Source organism: Gorilla gorilla, chromosome 7 (assembly GCF_029281585.2).
Source record: "Gorilla gorilla gorilla isolate KB3781 chromosome 7, NHGRI_mGorGor1-v2.1_pri, whole genome shotgun sequence".
In the NCBI taxonomy this organism is placed as follows: Eukaryota; Metazoa; Chordata; class Mammalia; order Primates; family Hominidae; genus Gorilla; species Gorilla gorilla.
In genome coordinates, this window is record NC_073231.2 from 52233799 (window position 1) to 52247692 (window position 13894).

The 13894-nt window shown below is 37.5% G+C and overlaps 1 protein-coding gene across 1 annotated transcript in view; it reads right to left on the reverse strand.

The window, feature by feature from the left end:
- Positions 1–13894, reverse strand: part of PREX2 (phosphatidylinositol-3,4,5-trisphosphate dependent Rac exchange factor 2) — a 285220-nt gene that overhangs the window by 84495 nt on the left and 186831 nt on the right. Inside the window, exon 34 of the mRNA XM_019032811.4 lies at positions 6337–6480. Within this exon, the coding sequence (XP_018888356.4) occupies positions 6337–6480 (144 nt within the window). The remainder of the gene's footprint in view (positions 1–6336; positions 6481–13894) is intronic.

Here is a 13894-nt window from a genome sequence, read left to right on the forward strand (position 1 = left end):
CCAGGCCTTCCTTGTGCCTCAGTCAGCCTGCGGGCCTCCTGAGCTACTCACCATGGTTTGTTCCCCCTCTCTTTTATGTCTGCCTGTGTGCATTGAGTATATTTGCATGATTTTTGCTGTGTGAAATCCTTACAATAAACTATGAATTTGAAAGCATTTAATTGGCCATTGAGTCGTCGTGAAACCTCCCATCCTCCTCCAATAGGAGTTGGCACAACTAGGCTGATTGGAACCGTGCTGTCTGAAGAGAGGTGGGTTTACACCTTCACACAGACTCCTAACATTTTGGAAATCTCCATCCTGGAAACGACTTCTTCTTTTGTAAAAAAGCTATATTGTTTCAATTATAAATATTGTGTAAAACTCAAATGGAAAACTAAAAGATTTATCTTTTTTTTTTTTTTTTTGAGAGGGAGTCTCGCTCTGTCACCCAGGCTGGAGTGCAGTGGCGTGATCTCGACTCACCCGCCTCCCGGGTTCACACCATTCTCCTGCCTCAGCCTCCCCAGTAGCTGGGACTACAAGTGCCCGCCACCACGCCTGGCTAATTTTTTGTATTTTTAGTAGAGACGGGGTTTCACCGTGTTAGCCAGGATGGCTACGATTTCCTGACCTCGTGATCCACCCACCTCAGCCTCCCAAAGTGCTGGGATTACAGGCGTGAGCCACCACGCCTGGCCAAGATTTATCTTTTAAAGAGCCTTAAGAAGAGTTTAGGAGGAAAAAAAAATTGAATAAAGGGCACTTAGAAAATGACAATGTTTATAACAAAACGTTCCCTTTCATTTAAAAGAGAAAGCACTCAAGTTTCTATGTGATTTTTATTATTCTCAGAGCAAAGAAAGATACCTTGTCAAGAGGTAAGACTTAGGGGTGGTTGGTTTGGGTGGCAGCTTTTTTTTTTTTCATAGGAGGTAAAAAAACGAGAATACTCAAGAGCATGCTGGCAGAGAAAAGACCAGCATCACATATCCTATTTGGTTTAAGGCAAACTACCATCAGGAGACCCAGGAAATAAGTATTTAACAACACTTTACAAGGAAGGGATGCTATACTTCAGGACACTTTATATTCACTATATATATTCGAAGACCTGTATATGATGCCACATTCCTGAGAGGTAGAATACCCGGGTCCAGGAACCAAGGGTGAAAGCAGAAATGACCGTGCTTAACATCTGTCGAGGTTTGTATGTGCCCACAAAAAGATATGACAAAGTCCTAACCCCTTGGGGCCTACAAATGTGGCCTTATTTTTGGTTTTGTTTGTTTTGAGATAGGGTCCCACTCTGTTGCCCAGGTTGGTGTGCAGTAGTGCTATCATAATTCACTACAGCCTCGGCCTCTTAGACTCAAGTGATCCTTCCACCTCAGTCTCCTGAATAGGTAGGACTACAGGTATGTGCCACCAGAACCAGCTAATTTTTTTTTTTTAAGAGATGAGGTCTCACTATGTTGCCCAGGCTGGTCTCAAGTTCCTGCACTCAAGTGATCCTTCCATCTTGGCCTCAGAAAGTTCTGGGATTACAAGTGTGAGCCATCACATTCAGCTTGACCTTATTTTGAAATAGGGTTTTTGCAGATGTAGCCAAATTAAAAATGAGGTCCTACTGAATTATGATAGGCCCAAATCCAATGATTGGTGCCCCTATAAGAAGAGGGCAATTTGTATGTAGAAACACAGAGACAGACACACACAGAGGGAAGAAGACCGTGTGAGGATAGGGGCAGAGATTGTAGTTATGCTGCCACAAACCAAGGAATGCCAAGGACTGCTGGAAGACACCAAAGGCCAAAAGAGGAAGGAGGAGGCATGGCCTGACAACATCCTGATTTCCAACTTCTGACCTTCAGAACTGTGGCAGAATACATTTCTGTTGTTTTAAGCCACCGAGCTTGTGGTAACTTGCTAGGGCAGCAATGGGAAATGCACGCATCATTTCCAATGACTCACTTGGGTAATGTGAGCTTCCAATCCCTGAAACACTTGGTCTGTGGGTTTCCAAGGCACCCACAGCCAAGAAGATCAATCGCCACCTCGGAAAAGCTGCTCCACCCTAATCATCAGAAGCAGGTAGGGCTATTGTTACACAATGGGAGCCAGAAGGAATACGTTTGGCACCCAGGTATCTATTGGAGTCCCTCTTAGTACTTCCTTGCACAAATTTGATGATAAATGGACAACTGCAGCAATTCTGGTCTGAGAAGGGTAGAGTAATCAGAGGATCAAGCCCCTTAGGGATGAAGGTATTGGTCATGCCACAGATTAGCCACAGAGACCAGCAGAGGTTCAGACAGAGGGTGAGGCTAATCTACAATGGATAGCAGAAGAGGGAAAATGAGACTGTGGCAGCTGTAGACAAGCTGGGGCTGCAAGGGCTATAGCGAATCCTTTTAATTTTTCTCTCCTAAATTATCCCCTCCCCCATCCAGAAAGGAGGCCCAGGGGAGTCCTGGAAAAGCCTCTCCCAGTCCCTACACAAAGACATGGGTCTGACAGGTGCAAAGCATGGACTACAGAGGATGCTCAAAGAGCCACTGGCTCAGATCCTCTCTCAGAAATGATGGGCTCATTGCCCGGCTGCTGTGATAGCCGCAGCAGACATCTCTCAGCTGTTCACTCTCCAGCCTTTGCTGGAGAAAACTATCCCACTAGGATCACACCTCCTCCTAAGGACAGCCTGCATCCTAACAACCTAACAATGCAGAAATATTTTACATTGTTCCTGGACCCTTTGCTTCAGCTCCCTAGAATCTAGACATGCTGAACATTTGTAAGATGAATTAGTCTAATTAAATAAAGATTAGCTGGATAATTGCACAGCGTTTCATAATCCACACAGACCTAGAATGGTTTCTCACTTTTGGTGGACTCCAGAATCACCTGGAAAGCTTCTAAAATATCCTGGTATTTGGGCTCCACTTCTCAGAGATTCTTCCTTAATTGATTTTGCATGGGGCAGAGCCTTGGTATTCTCTAAAACCTTTCCAAGATCGTTAATGTGCAGCTAAGTACTGAAAACCACTGACAGATCAGGAAATTTAGTCAGTGGGGAGCGTGTAGAGAAGTGGCCCTGAATATTTATCCTCTTTGTACTCTCATTTTCTGCCAACTTATAGTTGCTTGCTTTATCTCACCAAGGGCTGAGGGATCCCAACAGCATTCCCTGCCCTGTAGGAAGCACTTAGGAATACCAGCCAGAAGATTGTTTTAGTGTGATTGGCACATTCTAGCAGTTTGGTTGGTTATGCTTTGCACTTACTTTCCCGACCAGCTGTTTCTGTGTTCCTTACCTTGAAAATCTGTATCACTTTTGTCTGCCTAGGTTCCTGTTCTTCCGCAGTTCTTGCCTTCAGCAATACACATTGGCCGCCAACCCTGCTCACTTCCAACCCTGAAATTCCTGATCTAATAGCTGGTCCCTTCTCTGCAGGATGCCCCATCAACTACTGTGCCCTCCTTTTCCCAGTGATCCATGGAGGCAAGGAAAATGAGAAAGGGGTGACACATTTGCTTCCTGTTCTACTCTAAGTATATGGTACCACAGACAACTTTAGGAGGGTTGACTTTAGTAAATTTCCTAGGAAAATTTCAAATTCATCCATTCCTTCTATTTTTTTATTTGCTAGCAAAGAGTCATGTATATACAAAACTAAAATGCTTTAAATAAACTTTCATTCCAGGAAGAGATGGCATTTGGAATCTCTTTCATTTACCACTGCCTTCAATTACCAGATGGTAATCTCTACTCAAACTAGGTCTGATTTTCCTGTACTTCTCTCAATCTATGAATACTAAGCTACTAATGATTCCTCATGGGAGTTTTATAAAGGCAGAAGAACTTCTGCACCCCCCTTAAATAAACAACTTTATCACTGACAGATTTTTAATGGTACAGAATGTTTTCCATCTTGTTTACCTATCTGTGACCTCAACTGCAGAAGTATTTCTACTGTTACTTATTCAAATCATTTTTCATATTTTGCTGCTGTGAGCATACCAAAACGTAATGTTTGCTATAGCTTTTCTTTAAATTACATTTTAAAAGCTATAGTATATTCACTGAAATAATACATATTTAGGGATTATTTTTAAATTGGCTTTTGCCAAAGTTATAAAATAGAGGTTGCTTGCAAAATAATTTTTTGCCTATGTGTACATTTGCTGTTGGATATGATTATTCAGCTATTTATGGCTGATGTGTCATAGATGCAATAATTTTTTTAAAGATGCTTAGTGCCATCTGTCATCTCAGTAAGAATTTCAAAGACAAAATTTTTAAGAAGAGAGAAATAAAGGAAAAGAGAGAAATAAAGGAAAAGAGTCTTTAACAATTGTAAGTCCTGGCTAAACCCTGTAAAAGTTAACATTACAGACCAACGTCCATCCCTATCTTCTCAAACTATCTATCCCTGTAATGGCTATTTATTTATTTATTTATTGAAGCAGAGTCTCACCCTATTGCCCAGGCTGGAGTGCAGTGGCATGATCTCGGCTCACTGCAACTTCTGCCTCCCAGGTTCAAGCAATTCTTGTGCCTCAGCCTCCCGAGTAGCTGGGATTACAGGCGCATACCAACACACCTGGCTAATTTTTGTATTTTTAGTAGACACAGGTTTCCACCATGTTGCCTGGGCTTGTCTCTAACTCCTGACCTCAGGTGATTCACCTGTCTCAGCCTCCCAAAGTGCTAGGATTACATGCGTGAGCCACCGCAACTAGCCCAACATATTTTAGATTAAATTATTCTTCTAACTTGTCTCCAAAGGTCCATTTTTGCCCATTGCTTCTTTTTTTTTTCTTCTTCCTTTTCATTATAGAATCTGGATTACCTACACTGACCCTGTCTATAAATCACAGTCCTCCAAAGAGAAATGAAAATACCTTCTAGTAACTCCTAAAATCATCTCTTCACTGCAATCTTCATCTGTTAAAATGTATTCCTGCCAAGTATGTTTGAGGTACTCACAGTTTTTAAACTATGGTAATTGAATTCAGGGTTTTAAAATAATATGCACGTGGTATGTATTAGTCTGTTTTCATGCCGCTGATAAAGACATATCCAAGACTGGGCAATTTACAAAAGAAAGAGGTCTAATGGACTTACAGTTCCCCATGGCTGTGGAGGCCTCACAATCATAGTGGAAGGTGAAAGGCAAGTCTCACATGGTGGCAGATAAGAGGAGAGGGCTTGTGCATGGAAACTTCCATTTTTAAAGCTATCAGATCTCGTGAGACTTATTCACTATCACAAGAACAGCATGGGAAAGACCCGCCCCCATTATTCAATTACCTCCCACCAGGTCCCTCCCACAACACACGGGAATTCAAGATGAGATTTGGGTGGGGACACAGCCAAACCATATCATGGTATAATGCAAAATTTTCATTTAGTAGTGAATTTAGATTTCATATGCCTGTCCATTCTTTAGTTACATAGATAGATAGATTTTATTCCCTCTACTCTTCTCATTTTTTATTAGAGCATTGAAATTCCACAGCAAAACCAATGTAGTTCTTGAAAACTCAAAAGAAGAAAAAAATAAAATTCCCTATGGTATCATTCAGAGAAACTGATACGATCTTGTGACATGACACACATTTTTTTTAGAATGTGGAGGGAAATAATAGACTAGAGGACACGCCACAATAATCAAGACTTCTGATCTTTTTTAGGTAGCATTTTATGACCCCAAAATAAGAAAGATTCAAGACCTTCCCTCAGAAACAGAGTTCACTACAAGAATTTTCTGCTCATGCTAAACTTAATTTATTCTGCTGCAGATGTTGATAGTCACGCTTGGAAAAAACAAAATCACAAAGGAATATATATTTTCTGACCAAAAAGAAACGTTGACATAAAGAATTTTAAAAGCATCAATTTAACCACCCATTGATACTGAAAACATTTAACATACATATATGTAGGTATAGACATACATGTGTGATATAATTGAGACTAAAGTATAAATTCTGTTTAATAATCTGCATGCATATATTAACTTTTTCTATCTCATAAAATATTTTAACCATGAAACTGTAATGATTTTACCATAATTTAACTTACTTAAGCAGTTTATTTAACCCAAATTATTTTATCTTTATCTACACCACTCATGTCTTATTTCTCCATTATAAATACTGCTGCAACTGTACTTGGTAAATATTTAAATCATGCATTATTTCCTTAATAAACATTCCCAGAAGCAAATATATTAGCTAAATAATATTTTCAAATTAATTTAAAAATCCCAACTGTTAAAATCACATTTATAAAGGCATTAATAAAGATAAAATAATTTAAGTATAGCAGCCATCAAAAGAAAAACAGTTTACCTTGTGCAAAAAGAACAGGATGAATTTTAAACCCTCCTCCATTTTTCAGCCGTTGAGGAAGTTGTTCAAAATGATAACTATCAATGTAGAAGTAAACTTTCAGAGCTTGCCGACTTCCTTCTGCTTGATATGTAAGAGGAACATCTAAAATGATATTTAATAGTATATTACTTCCTAAAATAAGGATATGCTAGATGGTACTTTTGTTAACTTTCAGGAAGAATCCTGAGAATTACTCGACACCAATATATTAAACGTGATCATGTTTATCAAGTTGGGATTCGACATACAGTGCTATTCAGTGAAACTATTAAATCAGTTCTCATTAGTTAAAGCAATGGATGTGTTACTATATTATAAAAATTCCATAATAGGAAACTTTGTTACACTTTGACATATCAGATGTCTCACTTAACTAAATGAGGTGTTTAGCTACACATGGTTTGGAATCAAAATCTCCCAGGGCAGCTGCTTCATTCACATTTTAGTCAGAATGAGTCCTTGGGGTATACTTCTTAAGCAGTGTGCAAGAAATTGAGTACACAGCAACCACTATCAAAATTAGCATGGGTTCTGCAAGCTCTATTCCCTGAGCACCAGATCGGAAATATATTATCCTTTGTTGATGCCCCACAGTCATTAAAAATTGTCCCAAGTCTTGTAGCTATTTTCAAAGATCCTAAATTTAATTACTTAAAAAAAACCAATCAACTTGAAAACTAAATTTCAGTCGGAGTATTTCACAATGCTACCATAAATCCTCTCCATTTTATGATACTTATCCATGACAAATATTTCTGTCTCATTAGAAAAGAATGTAAAATCATCCTAAAAGGCTTAATAGTCATAATAACCAGTTAAAAATTAAGGACAAACAAATGTAATCGGCATTTAATACATGTTCCTCACTCAGTATTTATAACTTCTGACCTGCTTCTTGAAATAAAACTGCATATAAAAGTAGAGTTCAAGGTTAAATGGCATTTATGATCACAGATTCCAGGCTCCTTATTAAATCTATCTATTTAATTCTGCATACCAATATGGGAAACATGACATTAATATCTATTTATCTCCTTTATGCCATATAAAGTACTTATTTTATTTTTGTTACTATTTTTTAAATGAAGACATGAAGCATTCGATTTAGAAAAGAGAATGAACAGGTTTCTCACCCAAAGGGTTGAAAATTAATAGCATTTGAATAATTGGGAAAATCTTTTTTTTTCTGATTTCTAAAATAAAGACTAAAAGAACTATGGACACTAAAGAAAATACAGATTTATACCTACTAAATATCCGTATCCTCTAGTTCCCCTTTTCACACACTGTCTCACATATATATTTTAATTTGTGTTAAATTCCATACCCTTCATCTTTGGCATTAATATAGGCAACCTCTATGCTAACAAATGGATAATGTTATTGAAAGAAAAATAGTGATAATGATACAACAGTTGGAGTTTCATATTATAGAACTAACATAGAACAAATAAAGATGTTATATTAGGAATCAAGGAACTAAAACTTAATGAAAATTATAAAGCATATTAATTTAAAGTGAAGTTCAAACTAAGAGCAGTAAAACTCCTGGGCTCAAGTGATCCTCCAGCCTTGGCCTCCCAAAGTGTTGAGATTACAGGCATAAGCCACCACACCCAGCCCATTACCACTCCTCTCAACATCATACTGGAAGTCCTAGCTATTGCAATAAAACAAGACAAGAGAAAAGAAACTATAATGATTGGGAAAGGAAAATATCAACAAAAAAATGCTCCTGGAACTAATAAGCAATTATAGCCAGGTTGCAGGATACAGGTTAATATAAAAAAGTCAATTCCTTTCTTATATACCAGCGGTGAATAAGTGGAATTTGAAATTAACAACATAATACCATTTATATTAGCACCTCCCCAAAATAAAATACTTAGGTATAACTCTAATAAAATATTACAAGATCTATATAAGGAAAACTAAAAAACTGATGAAAAAAATTTTTAAGAACTCAGTAAATGGAAAGACATTTTATGTTCATGGATAGGAAGACTCACTATTGTCAAGGTGTCATTTCTTCCCAGCTTGATCCACAATGTCAGTGAAACACCAAGTAAAATCCCAACAGGTTATTTCTTGGATATTGACAAACTAATTATAAAGTTTATATGAAAAGGCAAAGGACCCAAAATAGCCAACATAACATAGAAAAAGAAGAACAAAGTTGGAAAACTGATACTCCTTTAATTTAAGACTTACTATAAAACTACAGTAATGAAGACAGCATGGTATTGGCCAAAGAACAGACAAATAGATCAATGAAATAGAACACAGAGCTCAGAAGCAGTGCAACATATATATAGTCAACTGATCTCTGACAAAGGAGCAAAGATAATACAATGGAGCAAAGATAAGTCTTTTCAACAAATGTTTCTGGAAGAACTGGGCATCTACATGCAAAAACATAAATCTAGACACTCACCTTATATCCTCCACAAAAATTAACCCAAAATGAATTATAGACTTAAATATAAAATGAAAAGCCATGCAATTCCTGCCAGATTTTTTAAGAGAATACTTAGATGACATTGAAAATACTGATGACTTTTAGAAAGAACACCAAAGGCACAATCCATGAAAGAAATAATAAGCTATATCCCATCTAATGTAAAACTTCTGTTCTGCAAAAGACATTGTCAAGAGAATGAGAAAACAAGCAACAGACTGGGAGAAAATATTTGCAAAAGACACATCTGATAAAAACTGTCATCCAAAATACACAGATAACTCTTCAAACTCAACAATAAGGAAACAATCAAAGTGTGTTAATCCATAAAAATGTCTGAGTGAGTAATTTATAAAGAAAAGAGGTTTAATTGGTTCATGGTTCTGCAGGCTGTACAGGAAGCAAGATGCTCACATCTGCTCAGCTTCTGAGGAGGCCTCAGGAAACCTATAACCATGGCAGAAGACGAAAGGGGTAGCAGGCACATCATATGGCAAGAGCAAGAGAGCAAGTGGGGACGTGCTACACACTTTTAAACAACCAGATCTCATGAGAACTCATTATCATGAAGACAGTACCAAGGGGAAGGCACAACATCCTTCATGAGAAATCCACCCCCATGATCCAATCACCTCCACCAGGCCCCACCTCCAACATTGGGGATTACAATTAAGCATGAGATTTGGGTAAGGACACACATCCAAACCATATCACCAATTTTAAAAATAGGCTAAAGACCTCAACAGACAACTCTTTCAAGAAGATATAGAGATGGCAAATAATCATATGAAATGATGCTCTTATCATTTGTTATCAGGGAAATGCAAATTAAAACTGTACTGAGCTACCACTATACACTCATAGAGGGGCCAAAATCCAGAACACTGACAACATCAAATGCTGACAAGGATGTGGAGTGATAGGAGCACTCATTCATCACTGGAGGGAAAAATGCAGATTTTCCACAAAATAAATTTCATGATATAAAATTTAATCCTTTAGCTAGTTTAGTCCTCTCTCACTAATTAAATAATAAGATATGGGAGTACCTTGTAGTTTCCTTATCACTAAAGTGGTTAAATTGCCCATTTATGCCTTTGTATTTCTCACCAGTCTCCATGCACATAGCCACTCTGGAAAACAGTTTGGCACTTTGTTGCCAAACTAAGAAGCTCTTAACATACGATCCAGGAATCATGGTCCTTGGTATCTACCCAAAAGAGCTGAAAATTTATATCCACAGAAACACCTGCACATGTGTGTTTATAGCCACTCTTCATAATTGCCAAAACTTAAAAGCAACCAAGACGTCCTTTGAATGGATAAACTGTGGTACATCCAGCCAATGGAATTTTCTTCTGTGCTAAAAAGAAATGAACTACCAAGCCATGAAAAGACATGAAGGAAGCTTAAATGCATATTACTAAGTGAGAGAAGACAATCTGAAAAGCTACCTGCTGTATGATCCCAACTATATGATGTTCTGAAAAAGGCAAAACTATGGAGAAAGTAGAGAAAATCAGTGGATGCCAGGGGTTGGGTGCAGAGTGGGAGGGAGGAGGAATGAACAGGCAAACCATATGGGATTTTAGGGCAGTAAAAATACTCTGTATGATACTATAATGGTGGATACATGTCATTACACATTTGTCCAGATCCAGGGAACGTAGAGCTCCAAGAGTGAATCCTAATGTAAACTATGAACTTTGAGTGATTTTGATGTGCTAATATAGGTTCATTGATTTTAAGAAATGTACCTCTATCGTGAGGGCTATTGATAGTTGGGAAGGCTGTGCATGTGTAGGGACAGGGGTATGGAAAATCTCTGTACCTTCCTCTCAATTTTGCTGTGAACCTAAAACTGCTCTAAAAATATAAAGGCTTTTTAAAAAGTGCATAATACTAATGTGGAGTTGAAAATTGTTGCCTTTTATTTGTGGAAATTTATTAGCTATAAAAAACAAACTTGATAATTAGGACTGTATAATATTTAAAACTTTCAAAACCAATATTGCAAGAGGAAAAGGTCTCTGATAGCATCCTATAGAGGGATTCATCCCACAGAGGAGTTTCAACAGTGCCATCCCATCCTTGTAAACATAGCCTCTAATCATTGAATGGGCCCGTGAGTTTCAAAATAAGTCTTTGACTAAGAAGCTGTTAGTTCCCTCTGCCTTGGTTGCTCTTCCCTGACTTTCTGCAGGGTTGGGTCTTTTTATGCTTCAGATCTCAGCTTAAAAGCTACTTCTGCAGAGAATCCTCCACCAGTCACCCCTTGAAGGGCTGCCTCGCCTTTTTTCTTTATGCATCTGCTTATTTCCTTCATAGGATTTATCACAGTTTTATTTTTATATTGATTTCTTATTGATTGTTGATTATTCATTCCTCATTCATTATTGATTCCTAATTCCTTATTCCCAACTAGGCTGTCAGCTCCATGAAGACAGGAACCATGCGTGTCTCATCCATGATGGCACCTACACCTCCAGGCACAATGCCTGGCCCATATAAGGATAGTGGGGACTCAAACATATTCATTCTCCTAATAATGAACTACTATAAAATGACCCATATGACCATTGAAAAGGAGAAGACCTGCTGTCATTACATTATTCTCCTAAACTGATGCACATTTTCCACAAAATAAATTTAATTATAGACAAACTTACCATTTAGCTAGTTTATTACTCCTTCACTGATTGTGTGAAGCACCTCGTATTTCCCTTATTACGAAGTGGTCAAATTGCCCATTTAATTCCTTGTATCTCTCATTAGTGTCTAAGTTCCATGCCTTAGACACTAATGCAAAAAAGCCTTGTTTAATTTGCACACCATGATATCCCTAGAACTTGGTTCAGTACTTAGCATGTTATATATAATTAATAATTATTTCTTCAATGAAAATTAACTGTCTTTAATCAAGATATTTGACTTCTACTTGCTTGGCATGCCATAATTCTTCAGAATCTCATTATTCTTTTCATGCAAAAGTGAGATTATAGGCGATGCTATAAATGTAGCTTTTGAGAAGAATGCAAAGTAATAAAGTAAGAAGGATGAATTCAAATACTTACTGAATACTAGTATAGCCATATGTAATGTTAGAGTCTTTCAAATACATTATCTTATTTAAGTCCCTTAACCCTGTGAGTTAGGGAAAGCTATAGTTCTCATGCTTAAAGATAAGAATGAAGCCAAGATTCGGACCTGGAATTCTTGACTTCAAAGCCAATGGTGTCTTTACACCTTCATGCTTCCCCATCTCTGTACTTAGTCCTCCCTCAAAGGCATGCAGCCAACTAGTCTCCATCCCAGTGATACAGAATTAATTGGTGAATCTGACTTGTCCGCATCTAAGTAACAGAAAGATCAAACTACATGCAACGCATAATAAAGCTTCATTTTCTTACACCACTTAAATAAGACGTGATGACCTCTGAATACAGAATAATTCTCTTATTTCCTGCATCAACTTAAAATAAGAATTATATTCCTATCTTCACTGTTTTTAGTGTTCAATAGTGCAGCATTGGAACCAGCCCCTCACTAGAGAACTATTTTCAGAAGTTGAGGTTAAGCTTTGAAGAGACACATTAAAATGTATTGCCAAATATATTCAGAATGCCTGTATCTGTTATAGTGACATCTACATTTACATACTATTATTGCTTACACGGTCTCAATTATTTTTTATATTTAGTATGTGTTCCAAAGTTAAATCTTTCACAGTAGATATGCAGTAAGGAAGTATTTTATCAAGCTTATGATATTGGTTCTTCTCCTACTTGTTCAACAGACCATTTGCCAATAATGTCATAGGAGAACCATGGAAAACAGTACTCCTATAAACTTACAGTTCCTCAGGCAAAACTTTAAACAACATATTAGGTTATATCACGAAAATAGAGTTCTCTCTGCCTTCAGCAAAACTATGCCCACATTATTCAAGTAAATGAAAATATATCCTATTCTATACATATCCACAGAAAACCACACAATTTGTTCAAATAATATTATCCTTATCAAATAATACCCTCTGCCAGAAAAATTCTTGAATAAATATAACCTAAATTTCTAACTTTGTGCTTCTTGCTCTCTTCCTCATTCATCAGAGGAAATGAAACTTTAATAATATTCTGTTCTCTCTATTTTCATAAATTAAACAGCATTGACATTGCTTTATTTCTAAATAATCTCCACAGCTACCCTCCAGGCCAAGTCACCATCCTCTCCCACCTGGGAGAAGTAGCTTTCTAACTGATCACTGGGCTTCTGCCCTTGGTCCTAGAATAGTCTATTTAACACAGCAGTCAGAGACAGCCTTTTAATATGGAAGGCACATCCCGTAATTCATCAGTTCAATGTCATGGTTAGGAAGCAAAGCTCTTTCAACAGCTGGCATGCCCTTCATAGTCTGGCCTCCTTGCTGTTTCCATCTCTTTTTCTGTTCCCCTCACTTGCTCCACTCCACCTATGCAGGCCAACTTCCTATCCTGAGAGCATGCCATGTCTGCTCCCAGCCTCAGAGTCCAGTGAGCCTGGGACACTGCTCCTCCGATATCTCCATAACTCCCTCAACCTTTTCAGGGCCTGCTCTCCTTTTAGGTAAAGATTCCTCCCTACCCCATTCATTATCTGCAACCTTCCATCTGCCCCTTCATTGGTATCCTTTGCTCTCTTTTGTTTCCCTATATATCTTTCACATAATTGCCTTCTAATTTATTATAAAATTATTTTGCCTATTATTTATCTCTCCTCACCTTAACTTAATCCCCATAAGAGATATCTATCTGTTTAGTTCTCTACTGAATCCAACACCAAGAATAGTCTTGGCAAGAAGTAGGCATTTAAGGAGCTTTTGATACATGAATAAATGAATGATTATCATCTTAAGTCAGATCATGAATCAAATGAAAATGTATGGAGTCCTTATTTATTGTACTGGACATTAGGAATGTGAGAAATAAAACCTGAAGAAGCTTACACTTTCTAGCCTAATACACACGATACTCATACTTTTGAAAAAACAAGAGACATATAAAAATAATAACAAACTAT